The 22,988-nt window shown below is 50.6% G+C and overlaps 1 protein-coding gene across 4 annotated transcripts in view; it reads right to left on the reverse strand.

Moving 5' to 3' along the window:
• Window positions 1–22,988, reverse strand: part of arid4b (AT-rich interaction domain 4B) — a 201,097-nt gene that overhangs the window by 35,088 nt on the left and 143,021 nt on the right. For 3 of the 4 annotated variants that reach the window (XM_068020511.1, XM_068020502.1, XM_068020522.1), the window contains 3 exons: window positions 12,050–12,295; window positions 8,813–8,897; window positions 1,784–1,991 (listed from right to left, as the gene is read on the reverse strand). In XM_068020511.1, the coding sequence (XP_067876612.1) occupies window positions 1,784–1,991; window positions 8,813–8,897; window positions 12,050–12,295 (539 nt within the window). The remainder of the gene's footprint in view (window positions 1–1,783; window positions 1,992–8,812; window positions 8,898–12,049; window positions 12,296–22,988) is intronic. The other variant, XM_068020532.1, reaches the window with a different exon arrangement.

The following is a 22,988-nucleotide window of genomic DNA, read 5'->3' on the forward strand; positions in this document are numbered from 1 at the left end:
TATGGCCTCGTTTGATGATTCATTTAGCATATCATCCATCCTCAAAGTTGTTATTGATTTCTTGACTAATAATGCTACACCACCCCCGCCCCACTCTTTTTTATCTCCCTCTCTATCACGCCTGAATACTCTAAATTCAGGGATGTTGAGCTGCCATTCTTGCCTCTCCTTAAGCCAAGTTTCTGTTATAGCAATGATGTCGTGTTGCCATGTGTCGATCTGTGATCTCAACTCATCTGCTTTATTCGCTATACTCCTTGCATTTAAATAAATACCCTTTAACACTGCCAAATTCCCGTGTTGCATACTTTTTAACCTTTTCTTCTTCTGTCTTTTAGCGTCACTCGCCAATTTTACGAATTTTCTACGTCCTGTTCCCTGCCCTGAAATTGTCCTATCTAAGACTGCGCTCAGGTTCCCATCCCCCTGCCAAACTAGTTTAAACCATCCCCAACAGCACTAGCAAACCTTCCTGCAAGGATATTTGTCCCAGTCCTGTTCGGGTGCAGACCATCCGGTTTATACAGGTCCTACCTACCCCAGAACTGGTCCCAATGCCCCAGAAATCTGAAGCCCTCCTTCCTGCACCATCTCTCCAGCCACGCATTCATCTGGTGTATTTCCTATTACTAAACTCACTAGCACGTGGCCTTGGGAGTAATCCTGAGATTATTACCCTTGTTGTCTATCTCTTTCCCAACTCCCTAAACTCAGCCTGCAGGAACTTATCACTCTTTCTTGCTATATTGTTGATACCACGACCTCTGGCTGTGCACCCTCGCCCCCCAGAATGCTCTATAACTGCTCGGTGATATCCATGACTCTTGCACCAGGGAGGCAACATACTGTCCTGGAATCATGTCTGTGACGACAAAAACGCCTATCTATTCCTCTAACCAAAGAATCCCCTACCACTATTGCTCTCTTGTCCTTTTTCCTCCCTCCCAGCACAGCTGAGTCACCCAAGATGTTCCGGTCATGACTCTCACTGCACTCTACAGAGGAACTCTCCTTCCCATCAGTACTCAGAAGAGAATACCGGTTAGAAAGTGGGATGCCCTCTGGGGACTCCTGCACTACCTGCGCTGACCTTCTTGTCTGTCTGGCAGCTATCCAGTCTCTCTTTGACTGTGCTTGCTTAGGCACCGGGTTGACTATCTCCGGAAGCGTGCTATCCACATAGTCCTCTGCCTCGCGGATGTGCTACAGTGACTCCGGCCGCCACTCGAGCTCTGAAACCCATAGCTCAAGCTTCTGCAGCCTAAGACACTTCCTGCAGATATGTTTGTCAAGGTCACATGGTACATCCATGACTTTCCACATAACATAGGAGGCTCATTCCACTTGGCCAAGCTGCCCTGCCATTACTTAGCTTTACAATGAAACTTAGCTAGAGTAATAACTTACTAGCTATTTGCAATCAGCTTTATCCCCTGTACCGTTGAGGTTGAAAAGGCAGAAAAGAAAGAGACCAAAGAGCACCTACCCGCCCAAGCCAGCGAAATCCCCCACACTCAACTCACAGCCTCACTCTGTGCAAACAGCACTATTCCAGCTAGTAATCACTAATAAATTACAGGTAGCTATCCTAGGGCTTTATTTTAAAGAACCTTGTTTTTTTTTACTCTGCTCTATCTAAGCTATCCACAGGCTACCAGCTGCCACCCACTGACCAATCAGCCCACAGAATTTCAGTGATGACCACTGAGAGTTTTTTCCCCCACTTATCAAACAGAATCACTGCACTACTTTCATGCAGCCCTATTTGAAAGGAAATTAATACCTTGCACTCCATTGAGAATGGAACAGTCTTCCGTAGAATTGTCTTGTTCATAGCTCCTCGTTCCAACTCCAATTACTTTCGGAGAAATGTCTGAAGATACTGTGTGAGCTGGGGACTTTGAGAACCGACGAACTCGCAAAGACTTGCTGGGAGATTTATCTTCTTTATCTTTTTTATCACTCCTTTCCTTTTCTTTATCCACTTTGCTCTGAAATGCAGATGGATATCACGATTCTTTCTTTTGTCAAACACCATTTTATTTTATAGATTAACCTTTAACCAGGGCTGCTTATATGCAAAACTGCTTAGGTTGCATCCAGAGTAGGGAATTCAGTTCTGGATACACACTTCAGTAAGGTTATATTGGCCTTGGTGGAGGTGCAGTGTAGATTCATCAAAATGATACTGGGGCTAAAGGGGTTAAATTATCAGGACAGGTTACACAGACTTGGCTTGTATTCACTTTGTATAGATGATTAAATGGCGATTTAATTGAAGTACTTAAGACGATTAAATGAGCTGATATGGTAGATAGAAAAAACTATTTCCTTTGGTGAGGGAAGTCGAGAACAAAGGAGCAGAACCTTAAAATTAAAGCTAGACTGTGCAGGAATGATGTCATGCAGCACTTCTTGACACAATGGGTCATGAAACTCTGGAAGCCTGTCCCCAAAAAGGCTTTGGATGTTGATATTGATAGATTTTTGTTAGGTAAGGGGATTAAAGGATATAGAGCAAAGGCTGGTAAATGGGGTTGAGGTACAGATCAGCTATGAATGGCGGAACAGGCTCGAGGGGCTGAATGGCCTACTCCTGTTCATATGCATAGCTTGGATATTTGAAACATGTCCAAGTTAGCATGCGTATAAATTCAAAGGCCCAACAAAACAAGCCAATAATCTGTACTGCATAAGAGAGAAATAATAGATAATGACACACCTCAGGAATGACAATTTCCATACATTACATGGAATATACAACATAAAAACAGGCATTCGGCCCAACCTGTCCATGCCGCCGTTTATGCTCCACTTGAGCCTCGTCCCACCCTTCCTTATCTAACTCGATCAGCATAACCCTCTAATTCCTTCTCCCTCATGTGCTTATCTAGCTTCTCCTTAAAATACACATACACTATTTGCTTCAACTACTGTGGTAGCGAGTTCCACATTCTCACCACTCTCTGGGAAAACAGGTTTCTTCTGAATTCTGCATTGGATTTCTTAGTGACTCTCTTATATTGATTGCCTCCAGTTTGGGAAACACTACTGTACACAATAATTTAAAGTCCTGCATTGCTGCTGCCAAAGGGATGGCACCTTTGTCATTTCAGTCAGGGTTGCCTGGAGGTTTCATCACACGACCTCCTGCCTCCAACCGCCCTGCCCAGCCAAATAGCTTTTGTGCCTATCACCAATATTTTTATAACTAAGAAGAGTTTTCCAAGAAAATGAAAAATAAACAATTCTTTAAATGTTAAGATCTTTCTCCTGGAGTTGCACGCAGCAGTGTTCAGGAGATTAATCTTTTAATTCCTGGTGACTCCAGGACAATCCTTTAGGGTTGACAACCCTCTGTGCAGACCTCAAATTGCCAAACAAATGATGCAACTTGCACCACTGTTACCTGGGCCTCAATGTAACGCTATTGCTAAAATCTAGGCAGGCCCACACTCTACCAGCGTTCCTTCAGCCTCTGATCAAGAAGGATATCTGGAACTAAGCAATGGTTTGGCTTGATATTTGTGAGGGATGAGGCATTAAACTGAGATCCTGTCTGCCTGTCCAAGTGAAGAAAAAGGTCCCACAGCACTATTTGAAGAGGAACAGGGAGTTCTCCTGGTGTCCTGATTAACACTTCCTCCCTCAACCAATACGAGCAAAAACAGGCTAACCGGTCATGCATTTTATCGCTGTTTGTGGCAGCTATGCGCAAAATGGCTCTCTCATTTATCTATATAATAGACACTGCATTTGAAAAAGTAATTATTTGGATAGGAAAAAGCTTTGGGCTGTGCTCAGGACAGGATACTGAAAGTCCTTTTTACATTCCCTGCCTTTTTTTATTATTTCCTGGGATGTGGGCATCGCTGGCTAGGCCAGCATTTATTGCCCATCCCTAATTGCCCTTGAGAAGGTGCTGGTGAGCTGCCTTCTTGAACACTGCTGTCCAGGTGGGGTAGGGACACCAATAGTGCTGTTCGGAAGGGAGTTCCAGGATTTTGACTCAGCGACAGTGAAGGAACGGTGATATAGTTCCAAGTCAGGATGGTGTGCGGTTTGGAGGGGAACTTGCAGGTGGTGCTGAACCCATGCATCTGCTGCCCTTGCCCTTCTAGGTGGTAGATGTCAGGGGTTTGGAATGTGCTATCTAAGGAGCCTTGGTGTGTTGCTGCATTGCATCTTGGAGATGGTACAGACTGCTGCCACTGTGCATTGGTGGTAAAGGGAGTGAATGTTTGTAAATGGGATGCCAATCAAACGGGCTGCTCTGCCCTGGATGCTGTCGAGCTTCTTGAGTGTTGTTGTAGCTGCACCCAACCAGGCAAGTGGAGAGTATTCCATCACACTCCTGACTTGTGCCTTGTAGATGGTGGACAGGCTTTGGGGAGTCAGGAAGTGAGTTACTCGCCGCAAGATTCCGAGCCTCTGACCCGTCCTTGTAGCCAGTATTTATATGGCTACTCCAGTTTAGCTTCTGGTGAATGGTAACCCCCAGGATGTTGTTAGTGGGGGATTCAACTACCATAATGCCATCGAATGTCAAGGGGAGATGGTTAGACTCCCTCTTGTTGGAGATGGTCATTGCATGGCACTTGTGTGGCCCGAATGTTACTTGCCACTGATCAGCCCAAGCCTGGATATTGTCCAGGTCTTGCTGCATTTCTACACGGACTGCTTCAGTATCTGAGAAGTCACGAATGGTGCTGAACATTGTGCAAACATCAGCGAACATCCCCACTTCTGACCTTATGATTGAAGGAAGGTCATTGATGAAGCAGCTGAAGATGGTTGGGCCTAGGACACTACCCTGAGGAACCCCTGAAGTGATGTCCTGCAGCTGAGATGATTGACCTCCAACAACCACAGCCATCTTCTTTTGTGCTAGGTATGATTCCAACCAGCGGAGAGTTTTCCCCGATCCCCACTGACTCCAGTTTTTCTAGGGCTCCTTGATGCCATACTCGGTCAAATGCTGTCTGATATCAAGGGCAGTCACTCTCACCTTACCATTTGAGTTCAGCTTTTTTGTCCATGTTTGAACCAAGGCTGCAATGAGGTCAGGAGCTGAGTGGCCCTCGCGGAACCCAAACTGAGCGTCAGTGAGCAGGGTGTTACTAAGTCTCCACTGGGAGGAACAGTATGACTTTGAAACAAACATCAGGCATAAGTGGGTATATACACGGTGCAGTGCTAAGATACACAAACCAGGGAGGTCTGATTACTACTGTTGCCTCAACTGACCTTATTGGGTGCAACACCCTGACAAGAGGGAGGCCATCAGGTGGAGCCAGAAAATAGTCAGCCAGCATTCCTGCACTTGTTACTAACCCCTGAGTCAGAAGGTCATGGGTTCAAATCGCCCTACCGAGATTTGAGGACAACCCAGGCTAATACTTCAGCACACGCGGAGGGAGTGCTGCAATGTCAGTCTTTCAAATGAGTTGGGCCCATCTGTCCTCCTAGGTCATAGAGTTATACAGCACTGAAACAGGCCCTTTGGCCCAAGTCGTCTGTGCCGACCATCAAGCACCCATCCAATCTAATCCCATTTTCTTGCACTTGGCCCTTAGCCTAGGTCGATGTAAAAGATCCATGACACTATTTTGAACAAGAGCAGGGGACTTCTCCCCAATGTCCTTGGCTAACATTCATCCCCAATACTTTATAACAAATTATCTGGCTATTGTCACATTGCTGTTTGTGGGATCTTGCTGTGTGCAAAAAGGCTGCCGCATCTACTACATTACAACAGTGACTACATTGACTGTAAAGTGCTTTGGACGTCCTGAAGTTCTGAAGCTATCCAAGTTTTTTCTATCTCCCCAGGGAGCCATGCTGAAAAGTGTACATGTTGCATATGAATTGAGCAGCAGACTGGGTTCAGTATCATACCCTTGTCCCTCATGACTAACTGCCTCCCTGCCAAGGTTCATGCACCAAGGCCATTTCAGAAAGCCCCAGAGATCTGCCTGTTCCTGTGGAGTTCTTCAGGAGAAAATGGAGGACAGTAATTTATTATTACATTTTAATTTGGGCTTAACACGATTAGAGAGATGCTAAGTTAGTAGAGAGAGCATAGTAGCACATTCAGTACAATGCTGCCTGGTTGGAACAAATGCAATCATTAAGTCATGAAAAATTGGGGCTGTTTTAGTCAGAGCAGAGAAGGTTAAAGATGATTCAATAGAGGGGTTTAAATTTATGAAGGGACAACGTGGATAGAAACAGTGTTTCTAGGTGCTGAGAGCTCTAAAACAAGGGGCATAGCTGCAAGAGATTGAGGTCAGAGAGCAGGTGAACCTGTTCTTTTGTACACACAGAGGCTTGGGAGGCTATGGAATGCACTACGGGATTTAGAGATTGAAGCAGAGATCACGGCAGATGGTTTAAGGAAAGGGGAATAAAGGAACATTGGTCAGAAAAGTACATGGAATTAGGACCACTGCTCATACGGAGTGTAAACATCAACACAGACTGGTTAGGCTAAATGGTCCATTTCACGTTGCAAGTTCAATATAATTTTAAAACCCAGAGCACTGGTCTAGCTCCAATTTCACAGGAACAAGATTATAATGTATGAATACTTTATGCCATGACACAGGAGCCCACGTTATCACAGTCAATCTCCATAAAAAAGCAAGAAATAGGAACAGGAGTAGGATGAGGAGTAGGCCATTCGGTTCATCAAGCCTGCTCCGCTACTCAATAGAATCATAACTAATCTTCCACCTCAACTCTACTTTTCCACAATATCACAATACTTTAGAAAGCCTAGAGGAGCATAGAAAGTGCAGGGGTGAAGTAAAAAGGGAAATTAGAAAAGCAAAGAGAGGACATGAAAAATTATTGGCAGGTAAAATCAAGGAAAACCCAACAATATTTTATCAGTACATTAAGAGCAAAAGGATAACTAAGGAAAGGGTAGGGCCTATCAGAGATGTACAAGGGAACTTATGCGCGGATGCAGAAGATGTGGGCAGGGTTCTTAATGAGTTTTCTGTCTCTGTTTTCACAAACGAGAGGGTTGATACAGACATTGTAGTAAAAGATGAGGAGTGAGAAATATTAGATACAATAAGCATAATTGGAGAGCAAGTGCTTGATGGTCTGACATCCCTGAAAATGTATAAATCGCCAGGACCCAGGTTGTTAAAGGAAGCCAGGGAAGAAATAGCAGATCATCTTCAAATCCTCACTAGATACAGGCAAGGTACCAGATAATTGGAGGTCTGCGAACGTTCTACCATTGTTTAAAAAGGGTGCGAGGGATAGGCCAGTCAGTCTGACCTTGGTGGTGGGTAAATTATTAGAATCAATTCTGAGGGACAGGATAAACTGCCACTTAGAAAGGCATGGATTAATCAGGGATAGTCAGCATGTATTTGTTACGGGAAGGTCATGTCTTATTAACTTGATTGAGTTTTTTGAGGAAGTAACACGGAGGATTGATGAGGGTAGTGAAGTGGATGTGGTTTACATGGATTTTAGTAAGGCATTTGACATGGCAGACTGGTCAGTAAAATGAAAGCCCATAGGATACAGGGGAATGTAGCAGGTTGGATCCAAAATTGGCTCAGTGACAGGAAACAAAAGGGTAGTAGTTGACCGACGTTTTTGCGAATGGAAAGCTGTTTCCAGTGGTGTTCCACAGGGCTCAGTGTTGGGTCACTTGCTATTTGTGGTATATATTAATGATTTGGACTTAAATGTAGGAGGCATGATTGGGAAATTTGCTGATGACACAAAAATTGGCCGTGTAGTTGATAGTGAAGAGGATAGCTGTAAACTCCAGAATGATATCAATGGTTTGGTTGAGTGGGTGGAAAAATGGCAAATGGGATTCAATCCTGAGAAGTGTGAGGTAATACATTTGGGGAGGGCAAACGAAGCGAGGGAATACACAATAAACAGGAGGATATTGAGAGGGGTAGAAGAAGTGAGAGACCTTGGAGTGCATATCCACAGGTCCCTGAAGGTGGCAGGACAGGTAGATAGAGTGGTGAAGAAGGCATATGGAATGTTTTCTTTTATTGGCCGACGTATAGAATACAAAAGCAGGGATGTAACACTGGAACTGTATAAAAGGGTGGTTTGGCCACAGCTGGAGTATTGTGTACAGTTCTGGTCACCACATTACAGGAAGGACATAATTGCTCTGGACAGAGTGCAGAGGAGATTTACAAGAATGTTGCCAGGGCTTGAAAGTTGCAGCTATGAGGAAAGATTGGATAGGTTGGGGTTGTTTTCCCTGGAACAGAGGAAGCTGTGGGGTGACTTAATTGAGGTGTACAAAATTATGAAGGGCCTAGATGGAGTAGACAGGAAGGACCTGTTTCCCCTAGCAGCGAGGTAAATTACCGGGGGGGCACAGATTTAAGGTGATTGGTTGAAGGATTAGAGAGGACATGAGGAAAAACTTTTTCACCCAGAGGGTGGTGGGTGTGTGGAAATCATTGCCCAGATCGATGGTGGAGGCAGAAACCCTCAACTCATTTATAAGGTGCCTGGACATGCACCTGAAGTGCTGTAACCTGCAAGGCTATGGACCAGGTACTGGAAGGTGGGATTAGATTAAGCGGATAGTTTTCTCAGCCGGCTAGGACACAATGGACTGAATGGGCTCCTTCTGGGCCATAATTTTTCTATGGTTTCTATCCCTTGTTTCCCTTAGTATCCAAAAATTATCTATAGATCGCTATAATGTAAGTGCCCTGCGTGAAGCATTCGTACAGTTTAAACAATATATTAGTTGCTCAGTAGCAGAACTAATTCTTGAAAAGAAATAGGCCTATGTCATTGTGCTTACCTTTATTTTCTTTCTGTGTTTAATTTTTGGGACATTTTTGTCTGCGGGTCGCACTATTTTGTCTGCCTTGATCCATTCATCGTACCTGACAATCAAAAATAGAGCAAGCTCATGTCTTGTGTTGGAAAGACACACTGCAGATTACAGACATAAATGAGGGTTACATTCAGCACTCCCAAAGGACTGCCCCTGAACAGTTTGTGCTGCAGTGTTGCAGTCCCATCTTGGGTGAATCTACCTCACAGAGTTCCCACAGCTTTACAAACAAGGCAAAGTGCACTTTGGAAAACATGACACAAGACTTATACATAATTTAACACAGTTAGATGCCGAATTTCATAATGTGCAATAGATTGGAGTAGACATTAAAAGGCTGCAGACAAAGCAAAGTTCATTTATGATAGGGCAGTCATATTGAACAGTGACACTTCAACACAGGTAAAACAAGCACAGTCCCTTCAAAACGCAGTTTCCTTTAAGTGGCCTGTGCAAACTAAAAGTGTGAGCAACACTTTGAAAAGTACTAGAACAACTGGGAAAAACAGGAAAATAATTTTTTTCTTTTTCTAAAACAGTTTAAGTGGCATGAAAAGCACAGCCATGGTAAAGTCCCTGACAAATGAAACATCCAAGGGTAAGAAAAGGAACCCTGGTGCAATATGGCTTTGTGGAGTTTTATTTTCCTAATACACATTTGTGCAATTTTAGTACACTTGTGATGGTTTCAAAATTGTGTTCTAAAGCATTGCTTCATCCTTCCATTGAATACGCAAGTTCTTGAAATACCAGATTCAGCTGATTCTCAAGCACTTGCAACAAAACATTCCCTACCATCTCCTCATATGGACACAGCCTGCTGTACTGACCATTGCAAGAATGGCCAGTTAAAAACTCAGGAAAGGTGTGGGGGGGTTGGGAAAATTAGTCACATTTCATAAAAACTCTGGAAAATTTTGAATTTAACCAAAAGAATTGGATTTTTTGCCCTCAACCTACCCCAGTTAATTTTCCCCAGTATATTTATCTTCACATTTGCCTTTGCTGCAAGAGAACAGCATGGAGCCTGCTCCCAGACTAATTTCACCAACCCCCCCCCCTCCACCACCCACAATAGCGTGCCAGCATGAGATTCAACTCTGCTTTGACCTTTCCCTTACTGCAGCCTCCACTGGCACATTTCAGATTCGTAACCGAGCAGAGACTGAACCTGTGTTTGCCCAGGGGACATTAACAGTGCCCCAACACCTAGTTCTACCCCCACTGTCCCCCAAACATCAGTTCCACTAACATAGAATAGACATCGCCACCTTGCTGACCTCCCACCTTGCATCCTCTGTAAATTTCAGCTCACCCAAAACTCTGCTGTTGGTTTCCTAATTTGTACCAAGGCCCATTCACAAATCGCGCATGTGCCAATGACCTACTCTGACTCCCTGTCTGGCAATGCCTCAATTTTAAAATTCTCATCCTCATTTTCAAATTCTTTCATGCCCTCGCCCCTCCCTATCTCTGTAATCTCCTCCAGTCCCATAACCCTCCGCGATCTCTGCACTCCTCCAATTTTGGCCTCATGTACATTGCTGATTTTCATTGCTCCACCACTGGTGGCCATGCCTTAAGCTGCTTGGGCTCTGAGCTGTGCAATTCCCTCCTTCTCCATCTTTCTCTTTCCTGCTTTAAGATGCTCCTTAAAACCTACCTCTGTGACTAAGCTTTTGGTCAACTGTCCTAATATCTCCTTATGTGGGTCGGTGTCAAATTTTGTTGAACGCTTCTGAAGTGCCTTGGGATGTTTTACTATGCTAAAGCCACTCTCTATAAGCAAGTTGTTGCTGAATGAACAAGAGAATGGCATATATACAATTTGGTTTTAAATCCATTGATGTATTTGTAGACTGTTAAGAAAACATTGCAGTTAGAAAAGTGTACATGCTTTATCATTATGAGCAGCTTGCTTAATGAAGAGAGGACAGTTATTTACATTTTGGAAAAATATTATACAAGCCTTATCTACAAGTCACTGAGGTAACAAACTGGTGCCCATCAGTAAGCACAGCTGTGACTGCCGCCCCTTGAAACACAAGTAGTCAATTCTCTCCTCATTAAGAAACACTGGTATTTACAGAGCGTTGTACAATTTTCCCCTTTCTCTAACAAGGGTCATTCTATATTGCAGCCACAGTACACTGAGCTAATGTATTTAGGCTTCCAAGGTTGCAAGGACATTGTTTTGGTAGGAAGTTGTGGTATTACCACTCATTACCACAGTTACCTAACTTAAGATAGTTGGATAGCTACAACATTAACAGCAAGAATCCAAGTCAGATGTAACAAATGCTCAGTATGCCCATTAAAGCATACATAGGGCTTAGCTCTCCTCTTTCCCTCATTTATGCTTCAATTTACTGGAATGTAGAGCCACAGAGAATACGATCTTGCACTCCTCCAATTCTGTCCTCTTGCACATCCCATGCTATCCCATCATCGGCAGCCATGCCTTCAGCTTTCTAGGCCCTAAGCTGTGAAATTCCCCCACTAAACCTCTACAACTTTAAGGCGCTCTTTAAACCTACCTCTCTGACCAAGCTTTTGGTGCCTGTCCTAATAACTCCTTATGTAGCTTAGGACTATGTTAAAGGTTCTGTATTAAATGCAAGTTGTTGTTGTTCAATCAGATATATGTAATGTCGATCGATTGAAGTAATGTTTCTATTGCCCTCTTTGTATTCTTGCTTCCTCCCCTGAGGAATGGAAGCATCCCACTAAAACCAAGTGCTTATCTAATGCCCAAATCAACAGCTGCGGAAAGCGAGAGGGGCGAACAGAATTGAAATGTCACTGTGATTAGTTCAAACATTCACTCTTCCAGCACAGGAATACAGTACTCAATGGGACTACCAGCATTTTACAGTAACAGGACAGGGTACCGAAGTGCAACTATATCAACTACTTCAAGATGTTGTAAAGATTTACACCAACAAGGAAAAAGCGCTGGGCACAATGCACTAGGGTAGAGACAGCAAAAGAGAGAGAGAGAGAGAGACATACACAGTCCAAATCCAGCTATGCAAGTTTCAAATCACTCAATGCAAAGCTCATGGCTACAATCTAGACGGATGACATGGTCTATTGGAGAAGAGAGGAAACAAGAGACCATATATTGGAATAATTTAATCTGCATGACATTCCCCTTTAACAGCTCTATATGAGATAGGTGGTTTATAGCTTCTAACTCACCTCACATTCCAGCCACAGTAGTGTACCAGGTACAAGACCATTCCACCCTCCACGTCACAATCTTTAATGCTGGCTTCATACAGCTTCTGGTTCCTCCCTCGACCATATCTCACTTGGACTTTCATTCCTGCTGGGTAGCACTCAAATTCTTCCTCTTCATCTTCCCTCTCTTCATCATCACCATCTTCCTCCTCTTCATCTTCCTCATCCTCTTCATCTTCCTCATCCTCTTTACTGCTTTCATCCCTAACCCCAGATAAATGAAAAATATTTATTTTTTAAAAAGCAATATTAACAATTTCCTTTCATTATGCTTTATGTTTACATTAAAAATGGTCACTGTGATGTAGTAATACACTGCAATATTGTCACTTCTAGCTTCCCTTCCAAAACCCAGGACATTCTGAGTACCAGCACTGTACTTCCTTTCCCAGTAAATACTGCACAAAATAGGAACTTCTGCTCAAAATGGACCCAAAGGGCAGAGAACAACCAATGACCAGCTGTGTACAATTTTAAGACTTAAAAGTTGCAATTTTTAAAAATGTAGTTTAAAAAGTTATTTAATGCAATATTTTAATACCTATAAGTGACTGTACTTTCTAACTGGCTTAAATAGTTTGCACTGATGCAGTTAGCTGAGGTCCAAAGTTGCACCCCTGTAGGATGCAACCAAAAGGCATCAGAAAATCACCCTCCTCTCCCGAGGAACACAAGAGGCTGTGAAAATCCTTCCACAATATTCCCTGCGGTGACGACAACGGCCACATGGGAATGTAATGATCACAATTCATGAATTATTTGTTGTAAGACACGATTCGTTCACAAATGTGCAAGTATCAGAATCATTACAGCATGAGGATATGTCTAAAACAGGGTTGGTGAAAGGTTGAGAATTTTTGGTTTGATTTGCTGAGGTGACAAACTGGACACAGAGACCAGGGCAAACAAAAGGTGCCTGAACCCCAGCCCACAGAACCCAGAGAGCCTGCGAGCTCTGCCAATCATAGTCTCTAAGGCCAGGCAATTCAATCCTATCTGCGCTTTCATTTTTGGTTTGCTGGTTTGTCCTGTTGGCTCATTTTGTGGACCTGGAGGTTTGGAAAGGGCTTATCTTCACACTCATGGACGGATGCTGCCTAAATCTTAGGATCAACAACGTGACATATATGAAAATTAATGTGGAATGTGAATTTAAACTAATCGAGACACTATGATATATACCACAAAGACAAATAACTTAGCATCACTTAAAACATTTTACTCCCAAAGATAGTTTTCACTGAAGTCAATTTTCTCCTGATGAAAAACCTGAACAGTCTGTCTTGTGAAAGTGCCCACCCACTGCTCTATTCCCCCTCTACCTTTCTTTCCCTGTCCTGAAAGTCCTTCAAGCTGTCTCTCTTATATGCCTAGAACACCACAGAAATGCAAGTTGTTCGACACAAGAACAAGCATTCCACGGGGAGTATAAAATGTGCTTCGGATTAAAGTAAACATCCATATAATTAGAAAAAAGTCTTGCTTGCACTTTAATTGACTGACGGGTAGGAAGAAACAATGCTGCCTAAAGCTAAAATAAATTTGACCAAATCGGTCTTCATGTTTGGTGTCATTCACAATCAGCTCAATAAGATTGGAACGAGAATTGCAGCAAGTTTTATATCTATTGGTTCTCAAATCTCTAAAGGCCAAAAGCCACCAAATGATCCTAACATCTTACACCCAACCTTGCTCTGTATTACTAGCTATCCCTGTGCTGAGATTCCTGTCTCTGGTTTTATTAGATAATCAGTACTGACTTTGCTAACTATCCTGCTGGTTTCACTGTTTCTGGTTAACTAACTATCCCTCCAGTGGTTTTCCTGTCTCTGTATTAATTACTCCTGTGCTGTTGTTACTTCACCATTCCTTCTCATTAAAGCCTGGCTCTGGGTATAAAATTAAAACGCGACCCGCGACCCCTGAACCGAACCGCGGGCCAGAGTCCTTTAATTTTTTTTAAATGCCCAACCCCGAACCTAACACATGTAGTCGGGTTTGGGTTGGGTAGCCAGGCTTTACTGCCAGAGTGCAGAGTCCGGAACTGCAACGTTTCATGCCTTGACGTCCTGAATGTTCATTTGAAGATTATTTCCCGGAGCAAAGCAGCACTGTCCACTTCCAGCCAGACTCGAGCCGAACCCGAATGCTGGACCTGGAAGAGAGACCCGACCCGTCGTCGGGTCTGGTCGGGTTCAGTTCGGGGTCGGGGTAGCCACGCTTTTACTTCTCGTACCTTTCCTCCTTCAGGTTCTCTACCTTCAAGGTCCCCAAAACAACCTATAATTTCCTATTACTGCAACAGCACAGCTTATTCTGACAGAATTCACAACAACAAGCCCTGGAACTGCCTCCTTCATAAGTCAGTAGTCAGCTCGTTTTATTGGTTTTCCTCATTGCTCCTTGCGCAGCAGACTAAACTGAGTTTGATGGAGCAGTTGGGTTGGAGACAGCAGCAGGTTAGGAACTGGGAAATCTGTAGCCAGTCCCCTTCACACTGCTTCTCTCTATCAGTCTCCCTCTCTGTGTTGTTCTTTCTTTCTCTCTCCCCCCCACACCTCCATTTCTCTCTCCACCCCCCCCCCCACCTCCAATTCTCACTCTCCACCCTCCCCATCTCTCTCTCCCCCCACCTCTCTCTCGCCCTCATCCCCTCCCCCCCCCACCTCTCTCGCCCTCTCCCTCCCCCCCACCTCTCTCTCGCCACCCCCTCCCTCCCCCCACCTCTCTCTCGCCCCCCCTCCCTCCCCCCACCTCTCTCATCAGCACTCTCCCTCTTCTCCCCCCTCCCACCTCCTCTCTCGCACTCTCCCTCTCTCACCCCCTCCCACCCCCTCTCTCTTCCCCTTCACCCCCATCTCTTTCTCTCAGTTCCTTCGCCCCTAACTCTCTCTCCTCCCTCCCCCTTGCTCCCATCTCTCTCTTTGTCCCCCCTCTCCCCATCTCTCTCTCCCTCATCTCTGTCATTCTCCCCCATTTCTCTCCCCCCAATCTCTCTCTCTCCCTCTTCCTCTCATCACTCTCTCTGTCCCCCTCAATCATGCTCTCCCTCTCTCCCCCATCTCTCTCTCTCTCTCTCTCTCTCCCTCCCCCATCTTCTCTCCCCCACACCCCCATCTCTCCCTCTCCCATGTCTCTCTCCCTCTCCTACCTCACTCTCTCTCTCCCATCTCTCCCTCCCTCCCCCATCTCTCTCTCTTATTCCCTCATTTCTCCATTCTCATCTCAGTCTCCCCATCACTCTCTCTCTCTCTCTCCCTCCCCATCAACACTCTCCTTCCCTCTTCCCATTCCTGTCTCCCGCCCATCTCTCTCTCTCCCTCCCCCATTTCTCCCTTCCCCCAATCTATCTCTCCCCCCATCTCTGTCTCTCCCTCTCCCCGCATCTCTGTCTCTCCCTCCCCCCAACTTTCTCGCTCTCTCTCTCCCCGATCTCTAGCTCTCTTCCCCCATCTCTCTCTCTCTCTCTCTTCCCCATCCTCTTCTCTCTCTTCCCCATCTCTCTCTCTCTCTCTCTTCCCCATCCCTCTCTCTCTCTCTCTCTCTCTTCCCCATCCCTCTCTCTCTCTCTCTCTTCCCCATCTCTCTACTCTCTCTCTCTCTCTTCCCCATCTCTCTCTCTCTTCTCCCCATCTCTCTCTCTCTCTCTCTTCCCCATCTCTCTCTCTCTCTCTCTTCCCCATCTCTCTCCTCTCTCTCTCTTCCCCATCTCTCTCTCTCTCTCTCTCTCTTCCCCCATCTCTCTCTCTCTTCTCTCTCTTCCCCATCTCTCTCTCTCTCTCTCTCTTCCCCATCTCTCTCTCTCTCTCTCTCTCTTCCCCATCTCTTTCTCTCTCTCTCTTCCCCATCTCTTTCTCTCTCTCTCTTTCCCCCATCTTTCTCTCTCTCTCTCTCTCTCTCTCTCTGCCCCCTCTCGCCCCCCATCTCTCCCACCCATCTCCCTCTCTTCCCCTCACCCATCTTACTCTCATTCCTCTATCTCTCCCCTCACCCTGTTATGACCAGGTGAGAAAGAGGTCTAGGGTTCCCTTTCAGCCTTCACCTGGTCTTACTGTAACAGAGTTTTATTTTTAACACACTGTTTTTATTTTTAGCTCCCCCTTGCTGAAATCCTTGTTCACCACTTTACAATTATAAGGTCAAGAAACGAGCACAAACAGGCATTCTTAGGTTTAAAGAAGAAAGGTGAAATTTAATTAAATTTAAACAAACTCTAATTCGGATTGACACCTACAGTTACACGATGCGCCAACGCTAGCATGCATACGCGATACACACATGCAAATAGAGACAGAAAAGAGAAGAAAAATAAAGTGGAAAGGTTTGAGGCAACCTGTGAGGAGGGCTTTTTTGTTACTGTGCTTCGAACTCGTAGAGTCCTTGATTGAGGTATGGTCTTGCTTTTTGCTGGGGCCCCAGTATTCTTCTTAAACCTTGTGCACTGTAGGAGACTTTTCTCTCTTGGGGTTCATGTGTCTTCAATGGATTTTGGAGTTCCGTGAGAAAGAGATGGCGAGCCAGACAGGACAGGAGAGCAGGTCTTTTCAATCCAGGAGCAAACAGCTTAGTCCTTTGTCCACAAATACTATCTGTTAATATGCAAAAATTTCTTTCCAGCCAGAGGCTTGGCAACCCATTGTATCAGGCCATTTAATGTCCATGTGGTGAAATTAATATGCCTCATTCTTGGCAGGTGAGGCCCTGCATGACACACCGAGACCCCATCTCTCTCTTCCCTCTCCCTACCCTTCTCTCTCTCTCCCTGTCCCACCCCACCTCTCTCCCCTTCTTCCCATCTCTCTCTCTACCTCCTCTCTCCATCTCTCTCTCTACCTCCCCCAACTCCATCTCTCTCTCCCGCTCCCAACTCCATCTCTCTCTCTCCCCCTCAGACCCATCTCTCTCTGTCGCCCCCGTCTCTCCTCCTTCCCATCTCCATCTCCCCATCTCTCTCTCCCCCCCATCTCATTCTGTCTTCCTCCCCCATCTTCTCTCACCCCCAGCTCAATGTCTCTCCCACCTCTTCCTCCCTCCCTCTCTCTCCTTCCTCACCTCTCCCATCTCTCTCTCTCTCCCCCCTCATCTCTCTCTCCCTCCTCCCCATTTCTCTCTCTCCCGCCCCATCTCCCTCCCCTCCCCCATCTCTCTCTCCCTCCCCTCCACCATCTCCTCTCCCTCCCCATCTCCCTCTCCCTCCCCCTTCCCCATCTCTCTCTCCCTCCCCCTTCCCCATCTCCCTCTCCCTCCCCCTTCCCAGCTCCCTCTCCTATCTCTCTCTCTCCCTCTCCCTCCCCCTCCCCCATCTCTCTCTCTCCCTCCCCCTCCCCCAACTCTCTCTCTCGCCCTCCCCCCTCCCCCATCTCTCTCCCTCCCCCATTCTCTCTCTCTCGCCCTCCCCCTCCCCATCTCTCTCTCTCTCTCGCCCTCCCCCATCTCTCTCTCTCCCTCCCCATCTCCCCCTCCCCCATCTCCCATCTTCTCCCTCCCCCTCCCCCATCTCTCTCTCTCCTCCCCCTCCCCCATCTCTCTCTCCCCCTCCCCTCCCCCATCTCTCTCTCCCCCTCCCCCATCTCTCTCTCTCCCCTCCCCCTCCCCATCTCTCTCTCTCCCCCTCCCCCATCCCCATCTCTCCCTCCCCCTCCCCCATCCCCATCTCTCCTCACCCTCCCCATCCCCATCTCTCTCTCTCCCTCCCCCCCATCTCTCTCTCTCCCTCCCCCCCATCTCTCTCTCTCTCCCTCCCCCCCCATCTCTCTCTCTCTCCCTCCCCCTCCCCCATCTCTCTCTCCCTCACCCTCCCCATCTCTCCCCTTCCCCCCCTCCCATCTCTCCCTCCCTCCCCTCCCCATCTCTCCCTCCCTCCCCCTCCCCATCTCTCCCTCCCTCCCCCTCCCCATCTCTCCCTCCCTCCCCCTCCCCATCTCTCTCTCCCTCCCCCTCCCCATCTCTTTCTCCCTCCCCTCCCCACCTCTTTCTCCCTCCCCCTCCCCTCCCCATCTCTCTCTCTCCCATCCCCATCTCTCTCTCTCCCTCCCCCTCCCCATCTCTCTCTCTCCCTCCCCCTCCCCATCTCTCTCTCTCCCTCCCCCTCCCCCATCTCTCTCTCTCTCTCCATCCCTCCCTCTCCCCCATCTCTCTCTCTCTCCCTCCCCCTCCCCCATCTCTCTCTCTCTCCTCCCCCTCCCCCATCTCTCTCTCTCTCCCTCCCCCTCCCCATCTCTCTCTCTCTCCTCCCCCTCCCCCATCTCTCTCCCTCCCCCTCCCCCATCTCTCTCTCTCTCCTCCCCCATCTCTCCCTCCCCCGCCCCCATCTCTCCGCTCCCCCCCCCTCTCCAGCTCGCTCCCACCCTCCCCATCTCGCTCCCCTCCTCCCCCTCCCCATCTCTCCCCCTCCCCCTCTCTCTCTCCCCCCCGATCTCTCCCTCCCCCTCTCTCCCTCCCCCTCTCTCCCTCCCCCTCCCCCTCCCCCATCTCTCTCCCTCCCCGATCCCCATCTCTCTCTCCCTCCCCTCCCCCATCTCTCTCTCCCTCCCCTCCCCCGATCTCTCTCTCCCTCCCCCCTCCCCATCTCTCTGTCCCTCAACCCTCCCCCTTCTCTCCCCTTCCCCCACCCTCCCCATCTCTCCTCCCTCCCCTCCCCTTCTCTCCCTCCCTCCCCCTCCCCATCTCTCCCTCCCTCCCCCTCCCCATCTCTTTCTCTCTCTCCCCCTCCCCATCTCTTTCTCCCTCCCCCTCACCCATCTCTTTCTCCCTCCCCCTCCCCATCTCTCCTCTCCCTCCCATCTCTCTCTCTCCCATCCCCCATCTCCCTCCCCCTCCACATCTCTCTCCCCCCCTCCCACATCTCTCTCCCCCCCCTCCCACATCTCCTGCTCCCACGCCCAGACCAGACCCCTCCCACATCTCTCTCCCCCCCCCTCCCACATCTCTCTCCCCCCTCCTCCACATCTCTCTCCCCCTCCCTCCCCCTCCCCATCTCTCCCCCTCCCCATCTCTCCCCCTCCCCATCTCTCCCCCTCCCCCTTTCTCTCCCCCTCCCCCTCTCCCTCCCCCTCCCCCTCTCCTCCCCCTCCCCCTCTCCTCCCCCTCCCCCTCTCCCTCCCCCTCCCCCTCTCTCTCTCTCCCCCTCTCTCTCTCCTCCCCCACTCTCTCTCTCCCCTCTCTCTCTCTCCCCTCTCTCTCTCTCCCCCTCTCTCTCTCTCCCCCTCTCCCTCTCTCCCCCTCTCCCTCTCTCCCCCCCTCCCTCTCTCCCCCCCTCCCTCTCTCCCCCCCTCCCTCTCTCCCCCCTCCCTCTCTCCCTCTCTCCCCTCTCCCTCTCTCCTCTCTCCCTCTCTCCTCTCTCCCCCTCTCCTCTCTCCCCCTCTCCCTCTCTCCCTCTCTCCCCCTCTCCCCTCTCTCCCCCTCTCCCTCTCTCTCCCCCTCTCCCTCTCTCTCCCCTCTCCCTCTCTCTCCCCCTCTCCCTCTCTCTCACCCCTCTCTCTCCCCCTCTCCCTCTCTCCCTCCCCCTCCCTCTCTCCCTCCCCCTCCCCCTCTCTCCCTCCCCCTCCCCCCTCTCTCCTCCCCCTCCCCCCTCTCTCCCATCCCCATCTCTCTCTCCCTCCCCCTCCCATCTCTCTCTCCTCCCCCTCCCCATCTCTCTCTCCTCCCCCTCCCATCTCTCTCTCCCTCCCCCTCCCATCTCTCTCTCCTCCCCCTCCCATCTCTCTCTCCCTCCCCCTCCCCATCTCTCTCTCCCTGCCCTTCCCCATCTCTCTCCCTCCCCTCCCCCATCTCTCTCTCCCTCCCCCTCCCCATCTCTCTCTCCCTCCCCCTCCCCCATCTCTCTCTCCCTCCCCCTCCCCATCTCTCTCTCCCTCCGCCCTCCCCCATCTCTCTCTCCCTCCCCCTCCCCCATCTCTCTCCCTCCCCCTCCCCCATCTCTCTCTCCCTCCCCCTCCCCCATCTCTCTCTCCCTCCCCCTCCCTCTCTCCCTCCCCCTCCCCCATCTCTCTCTCCCTCCCCCTCCCCATCTCTCTCTCCCTCCCCTCCCCATCTCTCTCTCCTCCCCCTCCCCATCTTCTCTCTCTCCTCCCCCTCCCCATCTCTCTCTCCCTCACCTCCCCATCTCTCTCTCCTCACCCTCCCATCTCTCCCCTTCCCCCACCCTCCCCATCTCTCCCTCCCTCCCCTCCCCATCTCTCCCTCCCTCCCCCTCCCCATCTCTCCCTCCCCATCTCTTTCTCCCTCCCCCTCCCCATCTCTTTCTCCCTCCCCCTCCCCATCTCTTTCTCCCTCCCCCTCCCCATCTCTCTCTCCCTCCCTCTCCCCCATCTCTCTCTCCCTCCCCCACCCCCATCTCTCTCCCCTCCCCCACCCCCATCTCTCTCCCCCTCCCCACCCCATCTCTCTCCCCCTCCCCACCCCCATCTCTCTCCCCCTCCCCCACCCACATCTCTCTCGCCCCTCCCCCACCCCCATCTCTCTCCCCCTCCCCATCTCTCTCTCCTCCCCCTCCCCATCTCCCTCCCCCTCCCCAACTCTCTCCCCCTCCCCCAGCTCTCTCCCCCTCCCCCATCTCTCTCCCCCTCCCCCATCTCTCTCTCCCCCTCCCCCATCTCTCTCTCCCCCTCCCCATCTCTCTCCCCCTCCCCTCCCCATCTCTCTCCCCCTCCCCCTCCCCATCTCTCTCCCCTCCCCATCTCTCTCCCCCTCCCATCTCTCTCTCCCACCCCCTCCCCATCTCTCTCTCCCTCCCCCTCCCCCATCTCTCTCTCCCTCCCCCTCCCCCATCTCTCTCTCCTCCCCCTCCCCCATCTCTCTCTCCCTCCCCCTCCCCCATCTCTCTCTCCCTCCCCCTCCCCCATCTCTCTCCCCCTCCCCCTCCCCATCTCTCTCCCCCTCCCCCTCCCCATCTCTCTCCCCCTCCCCCTCCACCATCTCCCTCTCCCTCCCCTCCACCATCTCCCTCTCCCTCTCCCTCCACCATCTCCCTCTCCCTCTCCCTCCCCCTCTCCCTCCCCATCTCTCTCTCTCCCTCTCCCTTCCCCTCTCTCTCTCCCTCCCCTCCCTCTCTCTCTCTCCCTCCCCCTCCCTCTCTCTCTCTCCCTCCCCCTCCCTCTCTCTCTCCCTCCCCCTCCCTCTCTCTCTCCCTCCCCCTCCCTCTCCCTCCCCTCCTTCTCTCTCTCCCTCCCCCATCTCTCTCTCTCTCCCTCCCCCATCTCGCTCCCTCCCTCCCCCATCTCGCTCCCTCCCCTCTCCCTCCCCCTCTCCCTCCCCTCCCCCATCTCTCTCTCCCTCCCTCCCCTCTCCCCCTCCCCCAACTCTCCCCCTCCCCTCCCCCATCTCTCTCCCCCCCCCACATCTCTCTCCCCCCCTCCCACATCTCTCTCCCCCCCCCTCCCACATCTCTCTCCCCCCCCTCCCACATCTCTCTCCCCCTCCCACATCTCTCTAACCCTCCCTCACCCTCCCCTTTCTCTCCCCCTCCCCCTTTCCCTCCCCCTCCCCCTTTCCCTCCCTCTCCCCTTTCACTCCCTCCCCCTCCCCCTCATCATCTCTCTCCCTCCCCATCTCTCTCTCCCTCACCCTCCCCATCTCTCCCCTTCCCCCCTCCCCATCTCTCCCTCCCTCCCCCTCCCCATCTCTCCCTCCCTCCCCCTCCCCATCTCTCCCTCCCTCCCCCTCCCCATCTCTCCCTCCCTCCCCCTCCCCATCTCTCCCTCCCTCCCCCTCCCCATCTCTCCCTCCCTCCCCCTCCCCATCTCTCCCTCCCTCCCCCTCCCCATCTCTCCCTCCCTCCCCCTCCCCATCTCTCTCTCCCTCCCCCTCCCCATCTCTCTCTCCCTCCCCCTCCCCATCTCTTTCTCCTTCCCCTCCCCATCTCTTTCTCCTCCCCCTCCCCATCTCTTTCTCCCTCCCCCTCCCCCTCCCCATCTCTCTCTCTCCCATCCCCTCCCCCATCTCTCTCTCTCTCCCTCCCCCTCCCCCATCTCTCTCTCTCCCTCCCCCTCCCCCATCTCTCTCTCTCTCCCTCCCCCTCCCCCATCTCTCTCTCTCTCCCTCCCCCATCTCTCCCTCCCCCTCCCCCATCTCTCTGCTCCCCCATCTCGCTCCCCCCTCCCCCATCTCGCTCCCCCTCCCTCACCCTCCCCATCTCTCCCTCCCGATCTCTCCCTCCCCCTCTCTCCCTCCCCCTCTCTCCCCTCCCCCTCCCCCTCCCCCATCTCTCTCCCTCCCCCTCCCCATCTCTCTCTCCCTCCCCCTCCCCCATCTCTCTCTCCCTCCCCCTCCCCCATCTCTCTCTCCCTCCCCCTCCCCCATCTCTCTCTCCTCCCCCTCCCCCATCTCTCTCTCCCTCCCCCTCCCCCATCTCTCTCTCCCTCCTCCTCCCCCATCTCTCTCTCCCTCCCCCTCCCCCATCTCTCTCTCCCTCCCCCTCCCCATCTCTCTGTCCCTCACCCTCCCCCATCTCTCCCCTTCCCCCACCCTCCCCATCTCTCCCTCCCTCCCCCTCCCCATCTCTCCCTCCCTCCCCCTCCCCATCTCTCCCTCCCTCCCCCTCCCCATCTCTCCCTCCCTCCCCCTCCCCTCCCCATCTCTTTCTCTCTCCCCCTCCCCATCTCTTTCTCCCTCCCCCTCCCCATCTCTTTCTCCCTCCCCTCCCCCATCTCTCTCTCCCTCCCCCCTCCCCATCTCTCTCTCCCTCCCCCTCCCCATCTCTCTCATCCCTCCCCCCTCCCCATCTCTCTCTCTCTCCCTCCCCATCTCTCTCTCTCCCATCCCCCCATCGCCCTCCCCCTCCCCCATCTCTCTCTCCCTCTCCCTCCCCCATCTCTCTCTCCCTCCCCCTCCCCATCTCTCTCCCTCCCCTCCCCCATCTCTCTCCCCCCCTCCCCCATCTCTCTCCCCCCCCCCTCCA

The sequence above is a fragment of the Heterodontus francisci genome, chromosome 3, assembly GCF_036365525.1.
Source record: "Heterodontus francisci isolate sHetFra1 chromosome 3, sHetFra1.hap1, whole genome shotgun sequence".
Taxonomy (NCBI): Eukaryota; Metazoa; Chordata; class Chondrichthyes; order Heterodontiformes; family Heterodontidae; genus Heterodontus; species Heterodontus francisci.